We start from the raw sequence: 27,714 nt of genomic DNA, 5'->3' as shown, positions 1-27,714 counted from the left end.
TGTATATAACAACATACGTGAAGGGCAAGAATAGTTAAAACTATTCATTATCCTCAAATGCATTAACTTACCTGTTTTCTTCATGGTTTAATCAAGGTAAATTATTTGGTGCTTGATTAAAAAAACACATAAAATGACAGTTCCTCCTCTCCCATCTGGACTGCATCGGGCAGCTCCACCCTGCCTGAAAACAAATGCTGGTTTGTTTCCACCCATTCTGCTGCCCTGTTGTTGTCTTCCTACACAAACAGTATCATCACCTCAGTTATTCACATAAAGATAACACATTGCATTCCTTCATTTCAGATCTACATATACCATGTATAGTAGACTTAAACACAGAGCATAGTGGCAAAATGACACCTCACAAGCAGCTTGTCATCATATTAATCCAAGTACAGCACAGGAAAACACACCCACTGTTTGAGCCAGTGGATTGCCTTGTACTGCCATCTAGTGGCCAGTCATGGCGAGGGTGGCAAGATATAATAGGGGGGAGACTATGAGCCCTTTAAGCTCACCTGTGCGTATCCTCACCTGAGCACATCTCCATCACCAACTCCTTTGTCTCCGCGTGGCGTCTGTGCTGCTGAGTTGTTCCTTTGTTTGGATGATTTGTGGATCTCTGAGTAAGTTTGCTTTTGAACCATATGAGGTAATAGCGTACCATCTTTATGTTGGTTAGGTTGCTGCAGTCTGTCCTAAGTTTGTTTTATTGTAATTAGGAGGAATATGATTCTCCAGACATCACCTTCAAGGTAACAAACGATTAGCTCCCTTGGTTTAGTGGAACTCGAATTTTGGCTTTTACTTTAATTTTTGAGTTTGATAATGATTGTAAATGTTTTCCAATAAATGTATCTTTTATGTTTTTCTACTGAAAGTGGGTTTGGAAGTTGTAAATGAAATGTTCATGTATTTTATCTAATCTCTTTCTTTTTCTTTCTGCATTTCCTTTCCATAGTTTTCATGGTGCTGCAGCAAACAATGAAATTTAAGCACCATTATGAATCTCTCTGCCTCATTTGTTGACGCCAAGGGTCCGCTACAATTATATGGCTAAAGAGAACCATCGTTTAGAAGTCAGCTGTTCAAGAACTCACTCCCACAATCCTCACCTTTTCTGTTATTTGTTATTACTCGTTTGAATTATTATCTCATATCATTTAACTCTGCATTTATTTTGTTCATAAACATATATATAACTGTATGTCGTGGTCTGTGCGAGTTTAATTTGATGTGGAAAATCGATGGAGACGTGGAAAGAAGTCACTGCTTCAGAATGAGAGACTGATTAAATTGATTTCAACTGTTTAAGCCAAACTGGTACAGTTGAATTTGAATAATGTCCTTCGGATTATTCAAATTAGTTTAACAAACGAAGGTGGTGCCCCGTATAAGACTGGGAATAATTACCAGTAATTAATTAACCCTTTTTCTATCAAGTGATAGTCTCCTACATTCTGATGTGTACATCCAGGTGATGGAATTGCATAGTTGATCAAATTTAGATTTTTTTTAAACCCCTGAATACAAGTATAAGATTAGATTAATATCAACCCTGGAGCACTATAAAACACATTCTAAATCTCGGGGGCGACGTCTTCACACATACGTGACCTCCTTCTCCTTTCAAACGGGGTAGAGCTCAGTGAGAAACAGTAGGAGAGACACAGACACACCTGAGGGAGAAGCAGGTCCGTCGCAGACGTGCACAAAAAAACAAGTGCGTCACACCGACTGTGTGCCGATACGGTGTTGTGTTGTGTTGTGAGCATTTAAAATAATGGTGTTGTGCGCACTGAAGACTATATCTATAGGCTATATCTGAAATACACACACACAAGCTTCAACCAAGACGGCAACCAAAATCACCCAGTCATGAAATGATCTTTGAATCCAACTGTGATGATTTTTGGAGCTCCCTCCATGCTGCCTCTCTATTATTATTATCTATTATGACAATATAAATAATTAGATGAGGTGGAAGGCGTAAATCCGAGCACTGACATCTCAACCAGCTGTTATTATAATATGGGATTGCGCAAAATAATCACAGATGCTGCTCAGTTAAAATCAAAAGTGTTTATTAAAGCTTTCTTCAAAACACAAACCACCTACTTTAAGAAACATCAGTTGTTCTCTACAACTAGCACTACAAAAACATAAGCAAACCCAAAACTAACATAAAGATGGAGATACAAGTGTGTGTGTGGGTGTGTGGGTGTGTGGGTGGGTGGGTGGGGGAGGAAGGAAGATCCTTGTTAAAACTACCGAACGTGGCTTGAGAAGTCACGTTCACCAGATCCCGTTGGAGAGACTAAAAACAAGAATTCCGAGGCGATTCCAGATACCTGGAATTCAAAAATAGCTGCAATGAGTGTTTTTGACCAAAGCTGATCATTTCACAAGCAAAATTTGCACAAAGCAGCCCACAGATTATTCTGAGCGGTCGTGAGACCTATGAGGCTCATCGATTTATTGACGTTGTTTAAATCATCCACGATTATCTCTTAGATCTACTATATTTGACTGAAAGAGAAGTCCAAACAGTATGTATACACCTGCTCACTCTCTCTATCTCATCGTCATGGTTACCCTGCACTCATCTCTGATCTCTCCCATCAATCTACTGATTTTATCTCAATTTAATTCTTGGTCGGTGGCGGGCCAGTACGGTCAGAATTTTCCCGGTGGATTTTGGTGCCCCACTCTGCCCCTACATGTGAGGTGAATTTCCAATTTCACAGTTCCAGAAAAAGTAGTTGGGCTACCAAGAGGATTCTGCTTCTCAATAAAAGGGGTTATCGACACACAGATCTTCTGATACAACGGGATTATTAACTTTAAGTCTCCTACAGATCACTCATAAGATTACATGTGTGTGTTACCTGGGATGTGTATGTAAGTGTGTGTGTGGATGTGTGAGTTAGTAAAAGGAAAGAAGCTAAGCGAGCGTTTAGCAGACAACAAAGAATAACACAACAACTATGTGGTACACAGCGGCCGTCTCTCCCTTAACCAGCGGCCGCCAAGCAAATCAAGGTTTCGACTGCGACTTGCTCCGGCTCAAATCTTTTTATTTTATTTAAATGATGAAAAATAATAATAACAATAATAAATACGACGCATCAACGTATACATTTTGTGTTGACAAATTTTTGTCGTCGACGTAATCGATTATGTCGGCGATAAAAATTCATCAACGGAAAATTTGTGCGTCTGGATTCTGCCTCTGCCTGGATTCTGAGTGGATCAGCATGAAAGAGCTCCTAGTGAGCGTAATAATACAGCTAGCACACAGTACAGTCAACCATCAGTAGGATTCGGCGGTGCCTTCACAACATAGGTACAACAAAAACACGCTATATACTATCTGTTTCTGCCCAAACAGAAGTCTCTTACTTGAGTCACTCATTGTGACAAGTGTGTGTGTGACTCGAAACTCCAACTCGTTTTGATTGTGAGTGGGATCAGCTGTAGTGTCCTAACAGCTCATGAAGCAGGCTGCTATCAAACAGTGGGACCAATCAGATGGAACGACCGGACCTCGGTGGTTCCGTTTCCTCCTGAAGATAATTTCTTCCTTCTGCAGGTGGTGAGGAACGACTGGGTTGTGCAGCGTTCCTCTATGGATCCAAAATGATAAAGAATATCAAAACCAAAAACGCAAGTAAAACAAAAACAGTCTCTGTCTCGTCCAGCAGGGAGGGAACTGAAGCTGAGGTCAAGCAAAGTGAAAAGCGTTGATCAAACCACACCCTCTGCTGAATAAAACCGGAGTCTCTTCACAGCATCACGTTACCCTGGGAATGCAACATGCAGAGGGGTCTCCTGACCTTTAAACTCTTAGAGATGTTGTGGTCATCATGGAGGAGTTTTATGGCCAAGGCCACTTTAATCCAATTGGGAATGGGTGAAAGTTTTGTGGGTGGGTCATACCTTGAATTACACTTTTTGAGACCTTTTGGGTGTTGGCTCAGTTTCGTTGTTCATACATTTCTCAAGTTGATAAGGCCCTAGTAGTTAGGCTTTTGATTTTAATTACAGGCCTGAGCCATGTGGCATGAGGCCCAACACTTGTGTCTACATTTATTATTCAATCATTTACCACATTCAGAGCAAGGACCTGTTTTTTCTTCCGTGTGAATCCTGATGTGTGTGATAACATGCTGTAGGCGGAATCTTTAACCACATTCACCACAACTATATGGTTTCTATATGAATCCTTGTGTGTCTAATAAGAATTTGCTGTGAACTGAATCTTTTACCACATTAAGAACAAGTAAATGGTTTCTCTCCTGTGTGAAGCTTTGTGTGTGTGTTAAGATGTTGCTGTTGGGTAAATCTTTTACCACATTCTGGACAACTAAATGGTTTCTCTCCTGTGTGACTCTTTGTGTGTCTGATAAGATTGTACTTTCGGTTGAATCTTTGACCACATTCACCACAACTGTAAGGTTTCTCTCCTATGTGAATCTTTCTGTGTGTGATAAGACTGTGCTTTTGGCTGAATATTTGACCACATTTACCACAACTGTAATGTTTCTCTCCTATGTGAATCTTTCTGTGTCTGATAAGACTGTGCTGTTGAATGAATCTTTTACCACATTCACCACAACTGTAAGGTTTGTCTCCTAAGTGAATCTTTGTGTGTCTGGTAAGATCGTGCTGTTGGTTGAAACTTTTACCACATTCCTGACAATTAAATGGTTTCTCTCCTGTGTGAATCCTTCTATGTCTGGTAAGAATGTGCCGATAGTTGAATCTTTTACCACATTCACAACAACTAAATGGTTTCTCTCCTGTCTGAATCCTCTTAAAAATCCTCAGTTTTGAGTTTTTACTAGATCCTTCACCACAGTCAGAGGAAGTAAACTGCTCCTTGTCAGCACCACATCCTACACCACTTACAGCGACTTCAATGTTTTTATGAGAGTTTAAACTTGACTGAGGTTCTTTGGTCTCACTCCAGACATCATCATTGTCTTCAGCGTGAGGTTCAGGAGAGTCTTCAGTTTGAGGTTCAGGAGAGTGATCTGTCTCGGGTTCAGGAGAGTCTCCTGTCGTGTCTTCAGTCCCTGATTGTCGATGTCTATCAGGAACTGAATTCCTGGCTGGTTCTGGTCCACCACAGTCCTGTCCATCAGCTTCTGTTTCCATCAGTTCAGTTTGTCTTCGATGAAGCTGCCAGGACTGAGGTTTCTCTTCATCATCGTCTTCATGCTTCACAGGAATAAGAGTGATTGTGAACTCAGTGATATCAGCTTCCTCCTGCTTAATCCACAGTTCCTCCTGTTCATCTTTAATGTGTGGGGGCTCTGGGTCCTGCTGGTCCAGACTGGAGCTCCACTCCTGCTGCTCAAGAGAAACCTCTTTCTGACCAAACAACAGCTGCTGGACATCTGCAGGACACAAAAGACAAAAAGACAAGTGTTACGCCGACAGAAAAAGTTCAAATCAAGTTGATATTTAGACAAATACTGGCGCGGCCAGGTAACCCCACATTGTTCCACTGAACATCACGACAAATGACAAATCATGATGAATTCAGTGTGAAAATGTAATATGGTTTGGATATTTCATTCTAAAAAATACATCAAAAGCTAGAGCCCTATAAAATCTGTTATTTTTTCCCCAAATTCATTTTTTTCCGTTTTAACTTTTGTGAATTCCATTTTTTTTCATTTAAATTTTTGGGAATCCTGTTTTTTTCTTAATCTTTTACTCTTATTATACTACCAAAAAAAAAAAGTTTTTAATGTAAATGCCTAAAATGTCGACAAATTAAATATAAATTATCTTAAAGTTATTGAGGTGACACACAGATTTCCTCAATACTGTGCCGTACAGCACATTAAAGTGCATCAAAAACATTTTGACTTAATCATGTCTTCATAAAGTAGTATATTTTGTGTTTTTACTGGTTTCATTTGGGTTTCACTGCATAATAGCATAGTCAGCTCAGGCGGATCCAGTAAATGTTTGCATCGGTAAATTGTTCTGGAAATTTAAGTTGTTAATATTAAAAAAATAGCAAAGACGACCAACACAATGAGAAATTATACTTGTGATGTTATGTCAACTTAGCATACCAGCTAGTAGTGAAAACACCAACCCTCCCCCTGTCATCTGAGCTCCCAGCACAGGCAGAGTCAGGCTGTGGCTAACTAGCTAACAGCAGCTATTATTAGCAGCAATTAACAGTCACTCTGGTGATTCACTCTCACGCACTACACCTTTAATTCTGATTTCTCAGGTCTGCTTCTTTGCAAATCAACAGTTCACCTGACACATTCAAGACATTCGGGAACTGCTCGGCTCTGTACTGAGGGGTTAATGTGGAGTTTCTCCGTTTTTTCGCCAATGAAGACGAAGCCATGGGCAGCCGCTTCACCATGCTCACATTGTTTTGACGGTGGAGGTCAGTCTGTGGAGGGGGCTTGTTGTGCCACCCAGATGTGCTTCCCTCCGTGCAGTTTTCCCCAGACATAAGTTCCTCTTCCACACGAAAACAGCATTTCAGTGAAATTATGTCAAATTCCACGATATTCCGCCTTAAAAGATAGATTCCATTAGTGCTGGGCGGTATACCAGTTCACATCGAATACCGGTGTATATTTTCATTATGATATGAATTTTTAATATACCGTCATACCGCTGTATTTGATTAATCAAAGTTCGGAACACTACACTGCGCGACACCGTTTCAGACCAGACCCTTTTCAATGTTGTGCTTCTAAACAGGCATGGTGCGCCAGGCGTGGTGAGGTTAAACAGTAGTGCAGGTGGATAGGATAGACATTGCAGTTCATCACATCATCCGCGGACGTCAAGATGAGACACTGAAAAACCTCTGAGATCCGAGACATGCTAGCTACTAACGGTCGCTACTTTCAAATGAAAAGCCTCCCGCCAAGAACCCAGTTCTAAACTGGGAAAAAAGGGGTTGGCAAGGATGGGACTTGATAGAAGCGGTTTCTTATGTCCAAAATGTACTCTGAATTGTGACCAGATGCGGAGGGAGCTCCCAATTATTGGATTATTTGTATGGTAGCGCTTGCTAATCGGCATTGGAGCACATGCCAAGGCAGCCACTGAGTTAGGTAAGCTAGAGTGTTGTTCCATAAGTAACCATACTGGTTCCTCATGTTCAGGGATGTTAGATGTCCAATATGAAAGGGCATGAAGGTTAGCTGCCCAGTAATAGTGCGTTAGGTTTGGTAATGCTAAAACCCCATTTTCCCTGGGTCTCTCCCGAAAAGTTCACCTAATTCGTGGCACAGTTCTGTTCCATATAAAGGTGGAAATGTATTTATTAATTTCGGTAAAGAATGCTTTAGGAATGAATGTGGGGATCGTCTGGAAAAGAAATAAGAATCGTGGCATAATAGCCATTTTTATGGCGTTAATTCTTCCTGCCAATGATAATGGAAGGGACGACCATCTTGTCAAGTCTTGTTTAGTTCTTTCCAGTTCCACCTTAAAGTTATTTTTAAAAAGATCCTTGAATCTCTCAGTAAAATGTACACCTAGGTATTTAAAGGAGTCATGTGTAATCTTAAAGGGGAACATGTCAAGAGGCCTCTGCTTTGCAGCCACACTTTTAGGAAAAATTAGGCTCTTTGAAAAGTTTATTTTGTACCCAGAAATTACCCCAAATTTAGTGATAAGGTCTAATGCAACTGGTATAGATGTATCTGGGTGTGAAATGTACAAAAGGAGATCATCACAATATAATGAGAGTTTTTGATTGAGGCCGCGTCGGTCTATACCCAATAAGCTGGTATTTTCCCTCAGGGAGACAGCCAGAGGCTCAACAGCGATATTGAACAGTAGGGGTGACAAGGGACACCCTTGTCTTGTGCCCCTGAAAATCGGAAAATAGTCTGATATAAGGTTATTAGTGCGTACAGAAGCCTGTGGATTAGAATACAAAAGATTTACCCAGCTACAAAATTTCTGTCCAAACCCAAACTTTCTAAGAGTTGCAAATAGATAATTGTACTCCTCCCTGTCAAAGGCTTTGTGTGCATCTAATGATATTAGTACCTCTTGTGTGTGACTGTGGTCCGGCGTATATAGTATGTTAAAGAGGCAACGTAAATTGCCAGCTAGTTGCCTGCCAGTCATAAAGCCCGTCTGATCTCTGTGGATTGTATTGTGCATGGTTGGTTCAAGTCTCGCTGCAAGGGTCTTTGTTAAGATTTTATAATCAGAGCAGAGTAAGCTGATTGGTCGGTAAGAGTCACATTTTAGCGGATCTTTACCCTTTTTGAGAAGAACAGATATAGTTGCCTGCGTCATCGTTAAGGGTAGAGTTTTCCTTTGCAAGGCTTCTTCGTATACTTCACATAGAAGTGGCACCAATTTAACAGAAAAGGCTTTATAGAATTCGATGGGGTAGCCGTCAGGGCCGGGCGACTTCCCAGATTTAGATGTTTTAATGGCCTTTTCAATTTCGGCCTGTGTTAATGGTTTCTCAAGTGCGTCAATACTGTCCTGGTCTAGAGACGGCATATTTAAATTATTGAAAAATTCCGTGATCAGAGTGCCATCATCTGCTTCAGATTTATATACATTTTTGTAGAATTCTTGAAATTGTTTATTAGTACTTTTTTGTTCTGTGGTGCTACCGCCATTATCTAATCCAATTTCAGTAATGAAGCTTGTCGCCGCAGACTGTCTAAGCTGGTGGCTTAAGAGCTTGCTAGCACGTTCTCCGGATTCATAGTAGTTTAAACATGATTTTCGATGTAGATCCTCGGCACGGTCAGTCATTATAATGTCATACTCAGTTTGAAGTGAAATTCTTTCCCGATAGAGATTTTCAGAGGGTGTCGATGAATGTTCCTGATCAATGGCGCAGATCCTCATCTCTATTTCTGAGAGACGTTGTGCGTTCTCTTTGTTGGCACTGGCCGTATAGGATATTATTATTCCCCTTAGATAGGCTTTTAGTGTTTCCCATAGGCAGCCTTTACTTATCTGTGGGTCTTCATTGGTTTCCATAAATAGCTCAATATGATTGGATATGTAGTTAACAAAATCTTGGTTAGACAGGAGACGAGGGTTGATATCCATTACCACCGGGCAATGGTCCGAAATGACCATGGTCTCATATTCACTTGACTTAAGTAGGGGAATCAGCTGCTCATCCAGAAGAAAATAATCTATTCTCGAATAGGACTGATGGGATGGTGAGAAAAAAAGAGTATTTACGGGATGTTGGGTTTTTGAACCTCCAGGCATCTAATATCTTATATGTATGCAAAAAGGAGTTGATATACCCTACAGACCTGCTCAGTGTACCTTTTTGTTTGGAGCGATCTAGCTTGATGTTTAAGGCACAGTTGAGGTCGCCGCCCAGTATTAGTTTATGCAAATTTAGGTCTGGGAGTGATGAGAAAAGAGCAGTGAAAATTGAACATTGTCCCAATTCGGGGCGTAAATGTTGGCGAGCACCACTGGTATACCATACAATTTTCCTTGAACAATGATATAGCGGCCATTTCTATCGCTTATGACATGGGATTTGACAAACTGTACATTTCTGTGGAACAGAATGGCCACACCTCGGCTTTTGCAATTGAAATCTGAATGAAACACCTGTGTAAACTGCCCGCGGCAAAGCCTGGGCTGGTCATTATTTAGTAAATGGGTCTCCTGTAGAAAAACTATTTCAGTTTTCAGTTTTGACAAATGAGAGAAAACCTTGTTGCATTTTATCAAATTGTTAAGACCACGGACATTCCAGCTGACCATCTTTGTAAAAGCACCCTCTCTATTTTTATTATTAGTTGCTGCCATTTACCAGTGGGTCAATCAGCATGAATAAGTCCTGCCATGCTTTAGGATCACCAGGGGTCAGTGTATAGGCACATGTTATGTTTCTGTGCTGCACAGCAAAAGAGTGTGAGGGAAGGGTGGGGGAGAGGGTAAGGTATACATACACATAGACAAACATAGAAGACAATAAGTTTGAACACCTAACTGAACAGTCAACGGTGCAGAACACAAGTTCTGTTCCTTTCTGTAGTAACTTCCAAACTATACTCTACTAACTAGCTTACCATGCGTATCAGAGCTACAACCAGAACTGTTTGTGAACAATTATAATAGCTCTTCCAAAAAAAAGAAACCGCATGAAGTAGACCAAGTCAGACCTCAACAAAAAATAAATAATAAAAAAAAATACAATAATAATAATAATAATGATAATAATGCTGTTGCAATATTCATATGGGTCCAAAGCAAAATGACAGTGGCTGCCTGCACAATGCTGGTATATGCATTTAAAGAAAAAGATGAGAGAGGGAAACTCTGGTTGTAGAGAAAGAACAACAACAAATAACCAAAAAAACAAAAGGCAGCCAACCTTTGGTCCAGTGCTCAAATTAGAGGAGGTAATATGCCATAATGAATGATCAGATCAACCAGAATAGAGACAAACAAAAAACAAAAAGGCAATTAAGATCCAGCCTGTATATTATAAGCAGGGCCGTATATACATATTAGAGCTGACATCAATGACCAACATGTTACATGTTAGTCTTGGCTATAGAATGTCAGTATTAGTGCTGCTTGCGTCATACATGTAAAAGAAGTGGATACGATCTCACCAAAGTGGCATCAGTCAGCCACAGTAATCAGTTTTTCCAGCACATAAGTTTTGGCCTTGTCGGGATCTTTGAAGCTCACCCGTGTCCCATCTTCCAAAGTGATCCTGAGATCCGCGGGATACCATAGCCCAAAGCGGATGCCCTTGCAGGAGCGCAACAGGTTGCGCACCTCGGTGAAGGCTGATCGTTGTCTGGTGACAGCCTGGGTGAAGTCTGGCAAAACACGAACTGTGTCACCATCGTTCGTTTTAAGTTGCCGCAGCTTCGCAGCCTTCATCAAAATCTCTTCCTTCTCCTGAAAGTAATGGCATCTCGCAATGAAAACCTTTGGTGGCTGGTTATCCTGCGTTGGCTTGCTTCTCAGGGCGCGATGTGCCCGGTCCAAAACCGGTGTCTTGTCCAGCTGTAGTAGCTCCCGCAACATGTCGGCGATGAACTGAGCAGACTGTTTTCCGCTCTCCCGACCCTCTCTCACTCCGACCACTCGGATGTTGCATCGCCGTGACCTTGCTTCCAAATCCTCGGCTCTATCTTTCAGCGTTATGATCTCCTTCTTCATCCAAGCTACCTCCTGTTCCAATGCGGTAGTTGTGTCCGACTGCTCGCTGGCCGCCGTCTCCAGGTGAGTCACACGTCCCTCCAGCGCTGCACAGCGGGCTTCGGCAAGCTCGTTAGCCTTCTTAAACTCACTCTGCAGGGCCTCAATTTGAGTGCTTAGTTCCGTACTCTGTGCCTCTGCCTTCTGGTCGATCTTGGCTATTAGTTCGTTTTTCAAATCTTGTATGGCTTGTATAACGTTAATCATAACTTGGTCAGAGGAAGACTTAGAGGTACTCTGGGTGGAGGTGGCCTGTGAGCTATCGTTAGCTTGCTTAGCGGTCCCGCGTGTGTCAGGCATGGCGGTGTTTTGACTTGGTCAAGCTCGGTTTAGACAGTTGTATCTGTTACCTGGAGACTTGACAGTCTTAAAAGCCGTGAAAATGCAGTTATGAAGTCGAGCAGAAGCCTTATTAACAGTTGTCTGGCGTCAAGCTCTGTCACCTCGTGTCCTCCCTACATGGCGTCGCACCGGAAGTCCTCCGTCTTTTTGGGAAAGAAGGAATATTACACCTCTCTTTTAGGGCGGCAGAGTGCCTACAGCAAATGTGCCGCCTTTCTATCTAAAAGGGGGCCAGTAATTCCTCTCTCAACCAGTAGAAAATGTTGTGAACAACTGATTATGCATGAAAAAAAAAAATACCGTCATATACCCTGAAACCGTTTTGAAAAATACCGCGATATACATTTTTGGTCATATCGCCCAGCACTAGATTCCATTTTAATCGGCCAATTCCACGAATCCATCCAGGTTTCCATGATTGCGGAAATCATAGGGCCCTAAAAAACAATCAGATTTTAAATGTTTATTTATAATTATTACTTGTGGTTTTCTGCAACTATATTTTGACGCTTCATGCTACTTGGTAACCTCCAAATTCTAATTTCTTGTGCCAACAATTAAGCTTTCATCCCGCATTCTGACAAAATGCGAAGTAAATATTAGGGCTGTAACGCTACACCAAACTCACGATTCGGTTTGTATCATGATTTCTGATCCAATTAAACATTTAATTTATGTAACATTTCAGTAACTTCTGTATATGAAACTCGATTGATAGTATCAGAGGCGCAGTACTGGGAAACTGAACCAGTGTGAATGGATGAGCCAGCTGCGCATATGGAGGGGGTGTCGTACAGTGTGATGACTGCACAGTTCTCTCATTCAACTTAATAAACAGAAATGTCCCACAAAGCAACATTACAGAAGCAAACAAAAGTAACATAGTAACTGTAACTGTCTTAGGCAACTTATATGAGGAAAAAGATATCACCGACTCCTCGCGACATTTCTGCCCGAAAAACAGCGTCTGTCACCGGCAAAAAACTATAAAGGTCCCATATCATTAAAATCACGTTTTCTCTGCTTTCTACTAGGGGTGGGTAAAAATATCAATTCATCAATGCATTGCAATATGTTTTTTCCCAATTCAATATCGATTTATAAAATCCTCTGAATCGATTCGGGCAAGCGACCCCCGCTGTCCCTCCCCGGACCTCTCGGTCCCCGCCTCCAGCAGCTGGAAGCGCCTCGCCCGCGACCTCACTCGAGAGTCGGAGGGTGATGCGCCGCGGAAACACCGTCGGAGCTGCAGAGGCGGGTAGCCGATGTCTGAGGCATCGCTCTATCGGAGACAGTAAACTCCCAGCGCAGCCGGTCTCACCCTGGCCGCTGCACAGTGCGCCCGCGAGTAGCGCGCTCCTCCGGGGAGGGAGGGGGGTCAGTGTCAACGTGTTACCCCCTTGCGTCTAGCCGGAGGGCGGAGGGACCGCGGTCATGTCTCTTTAAGTCAGACAAAAATGTACAACTGCCAACTCCCTGAATGAGGAAAACAAATAATTCCTGCATGGTCTCTGCAGCCCACCCACTAGTAACACAGCACTCCTACAGGCTGTTCAGATTCTACCCCTTTCGAAAGGAGTCATTATCACAGGCCAACCTCCTCTGCGCGGTGACAGGAGATATCAGAGCTCGACACACAATTGCCCTGTTGTTGGTGTATATATCAACAGAAGTGTCTATATTCTGTCCCAGCTACAGAACAACAGAAGAGACTGTGGTTGTGTTTCATTTTTATTGACAATGTGCCTGCTGCGGTTCGTGCTAGCTTGCGTGTGTATGCTAACCACTACGCGTCGGACTGCTTTAGTGACGAGTGTCAGTAAAAAGCTGGCTTTGCCTCGAAAGTGACCCTCCTAAAAGGATCAGTCTCAACAATACTGGACCCAGCAACTGCATCAGCGATAAGTGTCGCCGCGGTTTGATAGTATTTACAGTTGCCGACAAGTAAAATGAAGTAAGCTGGAAACTGGCTAACTAGTTAGCTCCACTTCGGTCCGCTGTGCAATGGCGTTTGAAGCGAGTTTAATGTTAATAATATTACGAGGGAGCTTGTTTGTCAAGGTAAAAAGTCTGGAAACATGTGCAGACTTGAGACGGAGACGATGCGAACAGTGTATAACAGTATGGAGATGAACACAGCTTTCGCTAGCTGTTAGCCATTAGCTACATGGCAGTAGCTGTAACATCACATACAAACAAACTAACATTATCCAGCCAAACTAACCATTCTGAAAAGTCCTGCTGCAGCCGCAGAGTCTACTTCTTCCAGAGCCTCTGCTTCTGGGTCTGATTCTGGGTCAAACTGGTTTGGTTGAACGAAAAAAATCTCTGCGAGCCATAGTGTTACATCCACCGTAAACATTAGCGCATGCTACCGTTAGCATAAGGGGCTTCCCCTCCCTGTGAGTGACGTAGCAGGCAAGGCTCCCCAAGTAGGCGCAGGCACACAAACAGAGTGCTGTGAACAGAGCTCAGCAGAGCAACTTTTAGACTGCTGGAGTTCAGGACCATGGATATGTTTGGGGCAATTCATATCGAATACAGAGTTGTTGGACCTCTGACAGCTGTGTGAAATTGATGAAAACCAGTATAATATGGGATCTTTATGGGGCTACTTATTGTTACTCATAGGGCTGGATCTGGACAGGAACTTGTGTCACTATTCTGCCCTCTCACACCGCGAGACAGGTTCGTGCATCTGAGTGTTGCGATTTCGGTTTCGATACGTGTGTCATTACAGCCCTAGTAAATATTTGCACTGCCATACTCGTACTTCTTTGACTGCAGGGTTGTTAACTCTTAATCGTGTCTACTTGCGCAACGTGAATAGAAATAACCGTGAACGCGTGGCACCCAGCCAGAGTCTGCAGCTTCCAGCGCTACCTGAAGCTAACAGGTGCCCAGTTCTTAGCTGTGTAGCATCTGTCCATCTGTCTCCACTGAGTGGCAGCTTCTTAACAGGTGTGTTAAAAACAATAGATCTGTCTTGCCACTGTTGAAGAAATCATTCAAGTCCTGTTGAGCAGTTTGCTGCGGTAATGTGTTTTATCCAAAAAATACAGGTAAACTGGTGTACTGACAGGCACAGAGCAAATCTGAGCCGCTGAGTGGACCCAGAGCAACTGAAACAGTAGCATTTTAGGCCCCGTCCAAACGGCAACGCTCTTTTGCAAAAACACACGTGTATTGCATCGTTTTGGCAGACCGTCCACACTGATCCTGAAAGGAGGGCGTCTGCTCTTTGGAGAGTGTGAACAGCAGGGCGGGGGGGGCACACTTTAACATAGTGATCTAGGTCCAGACATCCTGAGACCAACTGGTGTTACGCAAATGTGTATCTGCAGGGTGCCGGAGACAGACAGGAATGACCATTTAGGTCTGCAGACCAAAGGGCTCTTTCCAGAGGTCATTTCAAATGTGTATTTTCTTCCTCATTGTCTTTGGACAAAATGTTTAGTTACATGATCGAATGCTTCCTGTATCTGCTTGGGTGCAGACGTTTTTCTGCTTGCTCTCGCTTCTGCTTGCTATCTTTTCCACTGTTATTATTTTTCTTCACTTAAAGATTACAGGCAGCAACTCCTGGATATTTACAAACCACTGGGACAACAATTAACTGACTGCTGCTGCCTTATTTCACTTTTTTAAAAATGTTTCTTCCAAACTCAGTACTTTCAGAACGAGGCCTTCGAAGTAGCACAAGCCTATTAGCAGCTAAAGCCTATTAGCAGCTAAAGCTAACTAGCACCAAAATGCCTCTTGTTAACCTGAACCTTCAGATCATCCTTTAGGAAATTGCTGAGCTGGAAACCAAGATCCACCGGATAGAAGTAAATGTGGAAGTGAATGGACTATCTGGGAACAAAACTACTCTCCCATGGAATCAAAACAGCAGCGGTAGCCTGCTAACACATGGCTAATTAGCCCCGCCAATGACTCGACAAAACAGGAGTTCAGGGGACTGGATAAAAAGCCCAGAAACATTCTTCCCTGCTGGAATATTCTTGGAGCAAAGCCTAAAGATAAATCATTTTTGGGAGAACGAGTAACAGGCAGAGCCCATCGTCCTGAGATCTGTGATGCAACTGGTCGGCCTGCACTTTTCCTCTGAAAAGAGTGCCTCCTCAACGCCCGTACCAAAGAGGAAAATAAGACCACAGAAAGAGCTAATGACTGGACCACAAACACTGATTGTGGGTGATGTTGCTGTGAAGGAGGTAAACAGCTTTTGCAGCAAGAAGAACACCAAAGCACTCTGTTTTACTTATGATATGGTCTCTGACATCTCAGAAAAAAATCTGGACATTGTTGCTGAACATCCAACTCTCCACCAACCCCAACCAACTCTCCCCCCTCTCCAGCCAGCCTCAGCCTCTCCCCCTCTTCCCCCCTCCTCGATTTTTCGGACGAGATGAAAAAGCTGGTCAATGTTGGACTCAGACTCACACCCCGCCCAAATCTGCCACGCAAAACGTAATCGTGCCCCTCAACCCCCTCTGAACAATCTTCGGCCTCTACAGTCTGAAAACAGCGAAGCACATCCTGTCAGTACAGTACATGCTGACAGTACAATTAACACTTACTGATATGTGCCGGGTCCGGGCTACGAAGTTGATATCACTACTGTTTTCCCCCCCGAGAAAAGCCAGGGCCCCTTGGAGTTCAGGCAGCCTCCTCAATTCCTGTGCTTACAGGTAATAGAAACATTGTGAATTTGTTGAGAAACAGGAAATGGGGGACTAAATGTGCCAATCCATCAAATTTAGCTCCCATTCCTCGTCAGCCACTAACTATCGCAAAAAATTGCACAGTTGGTTTTGATACTGTAACTGTAGCTCTATTAAACATCAGATCTCTAGCAGGAAAATCTTTTTTAATACATGAATTTATCATCAAACACAACCTTACTTTTATGTTTTTAACTGAAACTTGGTTAGACCAGGATAACAGTGCAGCTGTTCACATTGAATCAAGTCCTCCAAATTTCTCTTTCATAAGTGAAACTGGAATGCATAAAAAAGGAGGAGGTGTTAGTATTCTGTTTAATGAGTTACTCAAATGCAAGCAGATATTTTATGGAAGTTTTACTTCTTTTCAATATGTTGCTCTTCAGGTAAACTCATCTTCTCGAGCTATAATTCTAAACATCTACAGGCCACCTAAATACTGCACGTATTTCTTTGATGACCTTGTTGAGTTACTGTCTCTTATCTGCACTGACTTTGATTGTGTGTTAATTGTTGTTGACTTTATCATCCATGTCGACAAGCCTGAGGACAGATGGACTAAATAACTGTGCTGTGTTCTTGATAACTTTGGACTCACTAACCATGTGACACAGCCCACACACAACAGGGGCTACATCCTGGACTTAGTTATCTCAAAGGGTCTGAACATTTCTAAGGTTCTGGTATCTGATGTCGCTCTCTCTGACCATTACTGTATTTTCTTTGAGAGTGATATATCAGTGCACACAAATGTTCAAACTGAGGTTGTCTCAAAGCGATACATCACTGAAAACACTGGTGACATATTCATTGATGCTTTCTCTTCCCCACCACCCCTCTCTAGGTTCTCTGTCAATGACCTTGTACTTCATTTCAGTTCCAAAATTCCAAATGTCATGAATGCCACTGCACCCAGTAAAGTGAAGGTGGTCTCTGGTAAGAAAAAATCTCCTTGGAGAAACGCCCCGCTTGTCAAGATGGAAAAAAGTGAATGTTGAAAAGCTGAGAGCAGGTGGCGAAAAACAAATCTCAAGGTTCATTTTGACATTTATAAAGAGAGACTTTACATTTTCAATTTAGAATTAAAAAAGTCAAGGCAGTCCTTCTTCTCAGACATTATCACCAAGAACAAAAATAATGCTCGTGCCTTGTTTGCTACTGTCGACAGGTTAACAAACCCTCCTGTGCCAGTAGCATCTGGACATCTGTCTACCAGGGCTTGTAATGAATTTGCATCATTCTTTACTGCCAAAATTCAGAACATTGGACAAGCGGTCAGTGCCACTCTACCAGGTACTGGAGGTGTGCTGTCGTTTTGTCCACCTAAACCCAACTCTAATACCCTGACACAATTTGATCCAATTAATGACAAAAACCTGCAAGACATTATACAGCATTTGAAGTCTTCCTCCTGCAGCCTGGATATTTTACCAGCAGGGTTCTTCAAAAAAGTTTCAGACTGTATGATTCCAGACCTGCTACAGATTGTTAACACGTCTCTTCTCTCAGGTGTCTTCCCCCAAGCCATTAAGTCATTAAACCACTCCTGAAGAAGAGAACTCTAGACACATCAGTAATGAATAACAATAGGCCCATTTCAAACCTCCCAATTTTAAGTAAAATAATTGAAAAAGCTGTCTTTCAACAGCTGAACAATTACTTAATAATAAATGGCTGTTTTGGTGTTTTCCTACAGGATTTTGACCACATCACAGCATTGAGAGGGCTCTTGTTAAGGTCCTCAACAACATTCATTCAAACACAGACAGCGGAAAAATCTCAGTCTTAGTATTACTGGATCTCAGTGCTGCGGTTGACACAGTCGACCATGATATACTACTGGACCGACTGGAAAACTGGGTTGGACTCTCTGGTACAACACTAAAGTGGTTTAAATCTTATCTGAATGAGAGTGATTACTTTGTGTCTATTGGTGACTACACATCTGAACGGATGAAAATGACAAGCAGAGTACCCCAGCTTTCTGATGATGTTCACGTTGCGTAATTACGTCACTTCATAACGTTCCCATGGGAACAGGGGAAAATGTCTGCTCTTGTGTGAAGCAAACACAAAATTTTTCAACTTTCTGCTGAGATATATGTGACTTTTTTGCAACGAAAATGCGGGGATTATGAAATCATGCAAGCCCTGCATATTTTGCGTGGAAATCGGCATATTTGAAAAAATGCGGCCCCCACATAAATATGCAGACTTTGGCTGATTATGCATTGAATTATGTGATCGTATAATCAAGTTTTTCTGGAGGGACTGAATAACACAATATGTGGATTAATTAATGTAAAATCAAAAAACAAAGTACTTATAGAAATCTGACTTCTTAGCTGTGTATCCTGTGTAGCTGTGAGTGATATGCAATTGCCATGTCATTTGTGTCAACATGAGTTTATTCACATCATCATAATACCGAGGTTTGGAAGACATGCAATTCAGCTGTTATTCTTAAAAAGCAATACAACACTGATTTATTATGAGGCTATTTATTGGAGGGCAAGTGCACACTAGAAATACAGGCTACACATCTAAACATGTGACAAAACCAAGAAATGACTACTGTGACTGTTAGTAGGAACAACAATGTTTACAACAGCAAAGTCACAGCAATCTCAATATTTGGAAGGAGTTTAAGATTTGTGGCAGATAAACAGCCGACACAGACAGCTGTCAGATTATCAACTCTCATTAACAAGCAGTTAGCTTAACAAGGACAAATGGACACTCTTCTGAAATATGACTCATATTTACGCAGTTGAACAAGTGAAAGGTGACTTGTTAGCCCCCACAAGGAAGTTATGTTAATGGGATTATAACTCACAAAGGTTCAAGTCGCTCCACTGTCACGTCTTATCTACGTGCGTATTGGAGTTCTCCATGAGGCCACAGCTTCTCTCTCTCTCTCTTTGTCTTCAAAATAAGAGCTTTACATTGCACCCCATTGGAGTTTAGAACTGGGTTCTTGGCGGGGGACTTTTAATTTGGAAGTAGCGACCGTCTGTAGAGAGAGAGAGAGTGGAGCTGCAGTGGACAGAGAAGCGGCTTTAGGCTCAACACACTCACAACACCATATTACGTACAAAATACGTACGGTAGATAACAGTGGTGTTTTTATACCGCCTTTTTTTTTGGACATCCCTTTGCACAACAGGAATTTATTTATTCATTTAAAAAACACATAAAAAGGGCACTTTATATTAGGAGGTAAAAAGGGCAAGGACTCAAGCACCCCTTGGGCCTTATGTGTGCACGTGCCTGCTGGGCGATATGGCTGAAAAATGTATCACGATATAAGTGTTTCATATCAGTCGATATCGATAATTATTGATTTTGTTTTTTTTTACCCATTTGAAATAAGTTAAATTTGAAAAATAACCCTTTGAATGGTGACTACAGGTGAGATTAAAAAAAAAAAAAAAAAAAAATGAAGATTTTTCAAGATTTCAGAATCACAATTGAAGACAAAATAGTGTAGAAGCTGACATTGCTGCTTGACAATACGTTAATGGGATAGTTCGGGTCTTTTGAAGTGGGGTCATATAAAGTACATATCTATAGTCGGTCTGTTCCCTACCGTAATTGCCGATCAGTGCAGCTTCAGTTTTGAGGAGCAGAGAGCTGCTCCAGCCCAGACGCTACACATTAGCGCCACTGGGCCGTTGCGCTAATGCGTAGGGATATGGAAGTTCTACGGTCTGTGTCTGAAATTAAGTTTTGTTTTGATCGTAAGTAAACAGAGATGCGTGCATAAACCTCCCGTCCAGCAGCTGGGCCTCACACTATATTTCGCCGCTCGCAGATCAGCTGTTTCTGACTGAGTTCAATGAAATTATTGAAAGTTCTATCGAACGTATTTTCTATTGATATTGATCACATGTCTATCGTGATAGATAACCCTTGGAGCTAGGCTCACAAACTGTTTTCAACATTTCTGTGTTCAGGATTTAATGGGCGGGTCAGAAATCATGCAAATCATGGCCACATTACGTAATGCGGCCATGATTTGCATAAACTCTGCCCTGCTGCGGAAGTGGTATAAATACGTTCAGCGCTTCAGCGGTTCTCCCACTCGCTCTCTAGTCTTGGATAGCACTGCTTACAATAGTTTGCAGCTAGCTAACCCGCCAACCAGTCAGCTAACCAGTCATGTCTCCTTCACATCGCTCATGCATCTTTCCTGGATGCCACAGTGTGCAGGGTGACGGCGCTGTTAGCTTATTTAAGTTTCCGTCGGATGACAACGTAAGGACACGGTGGGTCGATTTGTGAAGAGGAGCTAACGTTACTGTGGGGAGTTAAACATCACCACCACCACCCGTCTCTGCAGTGTCCACTGTACCCCTGATAGTTACAACAACTATTACCAGGTAATGTCTGGATTTCTGCAGAGACCATTGACGCTGGTCACTGGGGCCAAACCGACCCTCTCTGTCCCCGGCTTGCGTCCTCTCCTCCTGCCAACAGCAAGTGCCACCGGCATAATGTGGCTGCTGTCACCGCCGCCCCCGCAGCAGACCCTCTCCGTCCTGCTGACTGATAACTACACAGGTCCTTCACTCAACTAAACAAAAGTAAAGTAGTAACTGTAACTGTCTTTGGCAATTTATATGAGGAAAACAAAAACCACAGCTGTATGTGGAGAAGTGCTTGTCCTGCTGTCCGTCCTCTGCCTGTCCTCCCGACTCTTCCTCACATTTCTGCTCAGAAAACAGCGTTTGTCACCGTCAAAGACTTTAACCGCGACCGTCAGCAGTCCTGACCGAGAATTCAGGGAACTTCCCCCAGAAAACAGCGTCCGTCCCCACGAGTGACAGAGTCAGACAGAGTCCTGTTTACTGATGGTGATTATGTATAATTTGGGTAAGTGTACCTATTAAGCCCTCGTCCCATATAAGCGCACTTGTGACTTCTGAGTCAATTGAAAAAAAACTACATCACCATTTTTGCTGGTTCATGGTTCTTCAAATGGAGCTGCTTGTTACATAAATTATACTTTTGATTGTAAGCCAATCAGATTTGGCGATCTTGAGTTATTGAAGCACATGTGCCTGCTGCTCCCAGAAGAAGTTACAAAAAAACTTAGGTGATTTTGATGCCCTGAAAACCAATATATTTTTTTCCATATTTCTACTCCTGCTTTTGGCAAGTACTCATGTGTTATCGAAATTTAAAAGATTCGTGCTTAAAATAAAACATATGTTAGAATTTTACTAGAATTAGAAATGTTTTTTCTTTTGTAGTCAAAATATGTGTTTTGGCATGCTAGCCAACAGCCCACATGCCTAACCCTAACCCTAACCCCAACACAGTCACTGCAGAGTATTGTTCATTGCAATGACATTAAGCATGATAAGCATGTGTAGTTTACATTTTTGTAGGCAGAATATCCTATTGAACTGTTAAATAGATAATACATGTGTATACTTATCTTTATTTATTCTTTAATTAACATTTTTACCAAGTGGGCTTAAAGGAAACACTAGCAAAAAAACACACCATTTAGGGTGGATGTAAATAAGTACAGCTAATTACTTAAATGCATGATCAATTGATCCTTTTCATGTTATGTTAGTAGAGAATATATAGATTCATGTCATGTAGTTGTTTTTTAATGTCATGTGTGTAGAAAAAATATATTCTGACTTTCAACCAGAAATTCACTGATGTTCCCTTTAAGCCCACTTAGCTGTGTTTCAATGGAGATTTTCTCCCTTTTGACTTTTGAACCATTTTCCTGCCTAATATTTACCTCACCTAATCAATCAGCTTCATAATTCAGATAATTAAATACCCAAATCTAAATATCAGTGATGTTGCATAGGTCAATTCATTCTGGATAGGCCTACATTCTATCCTACCAATTTTCGACCCTTTACTTGACATGACTAGAACACGAAGAAAGTACAGCTCACGCAAACACATGGCAGAAGTATGCCGCCTTTACAGGGAGCGAACAATGACAAATCTCTCAGTTCTGGCAAGAACTTACTCTTTAATGTTACCCCACAATGGTTTTAATTGTTTCTATGTAAGCTGTTTTTATGTTTTAAAAATCAATTAAAGTTATTTGTTTAATTGTAAATAATGAAATTGACTCATTTATTATCCTTAAATATTAGTATTGAACCAGGAAACTGCCTTTTTTTCAGTCATTAGGTCTTCAGAAATCTAGATTTTTGGGCAATTGTAAATGCCAACAGTACAATGTAGGACAGAGATACAGACAAAATGACAACACATATTGAAAGTTGAGGTATTGAAGAGTAATTTCCATTCTAATTTTGATTTGGTTAATGAATAGTTTTTTGGCTACATTCCAAAGAAGACATGTTGTAAGTTTAGCTTTTTCTGTGTTGACAACACAGCAAAAGGCTGATCATGCCTATTTCAAATGCCATTTACAGGCCAGAGGAAAGGAGTGGAGACAAAATGAAAATAGCTACTGAGAGCTAAGACATTACATTTGTTAATAGAATAAGTTTGGATTGTTAAGATTTTTAAATAAATAAATGTATTTATCAACAAATCATGAAGTGGGCTTTTATTTTACATTAAGTACCCATTAATCCCAAAACAGACTTTTAGCATATTTTGACAAATTAAACAATAAAAACATAAAAAATTGGTATAAATGAATTATTGACACTTCAAATGAGACATTAGACTATCATTTTAATTAAAATGTTCTTACTTTAATGGGGCCGGTATATATTAAAAATGTCTGAAAAGCAGATTTTGGTGGGCTTAATAGGGACATTTGCCCTATAATTATGTCATTTAGTGCGAAAAACGTGGTCAATGATACATGTTTCTATGGTGTGACAAACTCAATTCACAAATTCTTTGCTGCTTTACACGGTCTTTAACTTTATTAGCAGCAACTGTTTGCGATTGCACCCCCTCTAATATTAGCTATTGTTATCGGGCCAAAAAATCCCTATCGGTCGGACACTATTTGCAAGCAACAGTTTGTATATCATAGCTCAACTACAAACATGGCATATCAACTAAAAACGGTACGCTGTCCGTCCACTTTAAGTATATAAACAATTATTTTTCTTAAAGTGGACTTGCCTTTTGTGTTTAAGTGTTAAAGTTTTAGCTAAATGCAGCCACGAAGCTGAGCTCTTATGTTCAGTCTCGCTCTGTGCAAGGACACGCATGGGCAAAATGATCGTGTCTCTAAATTATTAGCCTATAAAATGAAAAAAAAAAACAATTGTCCAAATATTCCTCAACAGTTCTTGAGCTGATATCACTAGTTGACATAGCATATTTTCGTAAATCATGGGCCGTGATTTGTCGTTTTTTAGTCGAAATTTCACGGCTTTGGTCGACCAAGGATTTCTTTGGTTGATTACAGCCCTATTAATAATAATAATAATAATAATAAAATAACAATACATTTCATGTAAGAAGCGCCTTTCAGGACACTCAAGGACACTTTACAGAAGGACATCAAGAAGCTTTTTCATGGATGGCCAAATGAGGCTGTGTTTGAAGGTGGGACGTCAGGGATATTTAGATTTCTTGTGAAATCCGATATTCCAGGGTATAATTGGCCGTTTTTTACTATTTTTGATTTTGTCATTATATTTCACCTTAATAAATATTTACCTTGCCTTGTTTGGTGTCATTATTTTCAGCACAACCTCACATGTGTGACTGTACAGTTATTTTTTCATTTTGACACACTATTAAGGAAAAAGTACGATTTTTCACTGTTCTGTTCCGTTCCGTTTTCTTTTCGCCTTTCCGTGAGGGTCGCGGGATGTTGCCGCTTTTTTCCCCCCTAAGGGGTTGCAGGGCTTACTGGGGCCAAATCCGGTTTACTCGATGGGCAAAGGCCAGGGAACACCCTGGATGAGTCGCCAGCTCATCGCGGGACCCTTACTGATGGCAGTGGCTGCCACACAAGGTGCCAACTGCACTGCAGATGCAACTTTGGGGTTCAGTATCTTGCTCAAGGATGCTTCGACATGTAGCTTGGTCCCACCCCGGGGAGCTGGGATTCGAACCAGTGATCTTCTGATCACTAATCAACCGCTTAGATTTGTTACTGTGAAAACCCCAAAATGTTTAATAAACCAATTGCATTAGTTATAATGCAAATATGAATTTTTGTTTGCAAAATTTGTGCATACATTTTGAAAATTTACAAAGTTATATGTAACTATTTACATTTAAATACAGGCAATGCCTCAGGCTCAGGCTTCAATGAAGAGCTGCACTGCCTGCTCCACATTCAGCAGTCTCCTCATTGTTTTGACTAAAAGACAAAAAAACGACTACACTACACACTAAACACACACACTATACTAAACACTGTATAACATACTAACTATACACTCCAAACACGCTATATGTCACAAATCTTTCAACTCTCAAAACTCGCCATCTCTGTTGCTGTCTGTATCACCGCCGGCGTCCCTCCCACAACTTTCCCTGTTCCTAAGCAACCAGACTTGCTGCTTGCGGACACTTTCATGACAAAAACACGTTTTTACCGTTTCTTCCTGCACCAGACGCAAAGCAAACATGACGGAAATGCATGCCATTATTGAACGTAAATCTGGTTTTGTGACGTGACGGTGCGCTCGGTCCGTAAACTCGGGAGGTGGGCCATGTGGATGGGCTAGCAGCTAGCTACACACGAACATCCACAGATTCCGATTCCAGTTTGTTGTCCTTGTGTATGCGGATCTCCTCAGATTGGAACAGACTCGATCCGGACTCGTTTAGTCTCATTAATCCACAACAGTCAGTTTAGATTCACAAAACGGGATGGAACCGCCGGCAAAATCTTGGTCCAGCTTGCGTTGCTGCAGGTATAAATCCGCTTGTTTGTGTGTCGTGGGCTTGAGCTCTGCAGTGATTGTGGCTATGGTGGCTATGGTTGACAATGCTAGCGGAATTGGTAAAGCATTCATGAAATAATTTATCAACGGTTTCAGTGCAGTCCAAACAAATCTGACGTCGCACACCCTTAAAGGAGAACTTCGGTCGATTTAAACATGCAGCTTCATTGCTCAAGCTACCCTAGACTTGCCAGTACCGAAGACGCGAACAAATTTGGTCCAGCCATTACAGAGCTCCGTGAACGGAGATGTAGCATTGAACGCTAACAGCATGGGGTCAGAACTTTACACTGTGTTTTAAGCGTCTTAACATGCTCCACGTCTCACACCAAAAGTTTTGCAACATCAGCAGACACCTTAGCACACAGCACTGTAGCGTGTATGACTCAAAATGAATAAAAAAGTAGTTAAAACAGTGTGTTTGTGCAAGGAGCTACTTACCTGTTTGTTGACATCCGTGTGTTCCGGTAGCTAGACCGAACTAGCATATCCATCGAGCGTGCACTTAACAGGCTTAACAGGCTATTGTAAGGCTCATGGCTCATGACAGGCTGTAACATGGACATGTACATTATGAACAGAAACACGAAAATGCTGGATTACGTTTCCGTCTCCGCCAGTGAGGGAGTAAGTGCACGCTCGACGGATTGACTAGTTCGGTCTAGCTACCGGAAGACACGGATGTCAACAAACAGGTAAGTAGCTCCTTGCACAAACACACTGTTTTAACTACTTTTTTATTCATTTTGAGACATACACGCTACAGTGCTGTGTGCTAAGGTGTCTGCTGATGTTGCATAACTTTTGGTGTTAGACGTGGAGCATGCTAAGATGCTTAAAACACAGTGTAAAGTTCTGACCCCATGCTGTTAGCGTTCAATGCTACATCTCCGTTCACGGAGCTCTGTAATGGCTGGACCAAATTTGTTCGCGTCTTCGGTACTGGCAAGTCAAGGGTAGCTTGAGCAATGAAGCTGCATGTTTAAATCGACCGAAGTTCTCCTTTAATCCATGCAGCAGTCATGTGGTAAGTCTCAGGTCAGTCTGATCCTGATCCGCAGAGATATTTAAGGAACACACACACAGACAGACAGAGATTCCTTGCTTTTATAGAGAGATGTAAAAGAGAATAGCTCTCATTGTTTAGGTGCTCATTAGGGATGTAACAGTTACTGGTGTCACGGTTAACCATGGTAAAATTCCCGATGATGAAGGTTACCATTTAAGTTTTAATTGCCATGATAACTGCCACGGTCGGTAACCACGGGTGTGGAAAACTTGTGAGATAAGCATGCGCAGCGCGCAACGTGTGCTTGTTATATAGTGACGAAGACATGGCGGAGGAAGGACGTGACAGTAGCGGCCCTCAAGGCATTTTTCAGCCTTCAAGGGGAACCAAGTCTCAAGTCTGGGCGTATTTTGGTTGAATGCTCAGAAAACAGCTGGTCGATTGCAGCCCTGTCTGCTGGAGCTGTGAGAAGAAAGTTGTTGCAAGGGGTGGTAACACATCCAATTTATTAACTTTGACTTTACGACCATCACCCTCAACTGTTCAGCGAATGCAAGATAAGGTAATCTTAAGATCGTGTGCATGATGTATGTGTATTTCGAGTTTTCTCTGTGTAATTTGCAGTTGTCACTAATGTACACTGACCAGATAGAGGTATTACTGAACGAAGTTGATCCGTGATTTGGCTCGTTATCTGAACCGCTCATTAACTGTAGATTTAACTTTTTAAAGTCGACCTAATAATTCCCCAAACATTGCTGCAGAGCTGCAGTGAGGAGGATTTGAAACAAACACGTACTGGGTGGACTGAGTTAGTGAACACACACTGACTGAGATGACTGACTTTCATCTCAGCTCCGTTCACCTGAGCAGTGTCTACCTGTGGCTCAGCAACCATCTGACCAATCAGACTGACCGAGTCCACTGACAACAGACGAGCAGGCAGACAGAGAGACAGACAGACAATATATAAGTAATTTCAGAAATATATAACACTTGTGGATTATTTGTAGAACTGACTATATGTAAAGAATAATATAAAATGGTGAATATAACAAGTGTCTAGATAGAAATGAGAGCCAAAATAGAGTATTCATAATTCATTTAACAACAATAATCCTTCTTGTTTTTACCTAAAAAATTATCCAACCTGTTCCTCACAAAGTGATCTGACCTAAATTGTGAGTTTTGTGATCTGTTGGATGCACCCTTAGTAATAAGTAACAGTGACAGTAATAATTAATAATGACATGTTCTATTCTATTCAGTCTGCTGGCCAATCGAGTGCTGCTGCCACTACATCTCATTCTGCAGTATTTAGGGTTTATTTTGCACAGATTTGATACAGTCTTTTATACTTATTTAATGTTGATTTTGCAGTGTTTTGTTAAGGTTTTTGATATGGGCTTTTTTTAATACATAATAAATCTATTTAAATATAAATCTTGGTGAAATTATTTCAACGTATCAGTGTTTTTTCAGCATTTTGAAGACTTTTTAAAAAATACCGCGGCATACTGATAACCGTGATCATTTTTGTCAA

At 41.6% G+C, this 27,714-nt stretch overlaps 2 protein-coding genes across 3 annotated transcripts in view; one reads left to right on the top strand and one right to left on the bottom strand.

Annotated features, from left to right (window-relative positions):
* Positions 1 to 27,714, top strand: part of LOC115590038 (Fc receptor-like protein 5) — a 435,016-nt gene that overhangs the window by 47,244 nt on the left and 360,058 nt on the right. The window lies entirely within an intron of this gene.
* LOC115589987 (zinc finger protein 696-like) overlaps positions 2,241 to 27,714 on the bottom strand; it is a 28,173-nt gene continuing 2,699 nt past the window's right edge. The window contains exon 3 of the mRNA XM_030431207.1: positions 2,241 to 5,405. Coding sequence (XP_030287067.1) covers positions 4,276 to 5,405 — 1,130 coding nt within the window. The 3' untranslated portion in view covers positions 2,241 to 4,275. The remainder of the gene's footprint in view (positions 5,406 to 27,714) is intronic.

This window comes from Sparus aurata, chromosome 10 (assembly GCF_900880675.1).
Source record: "Sparus aurata chromosome 10, fSpaAur1.1, whole genome shotgun sequence".
In the NCBI taxonomy this organism is placed as follows: Eukaryota; Metazoa; Chordata; class Actinopteri; order Spariformes; family Sparidae; genus Sparus; species Sparus aurata.
The sequence above is the reverse complement of the archived record's forward strand: the minus strand, read 5'-3'. Positions and strand labels throughout refer to the sequence as shown.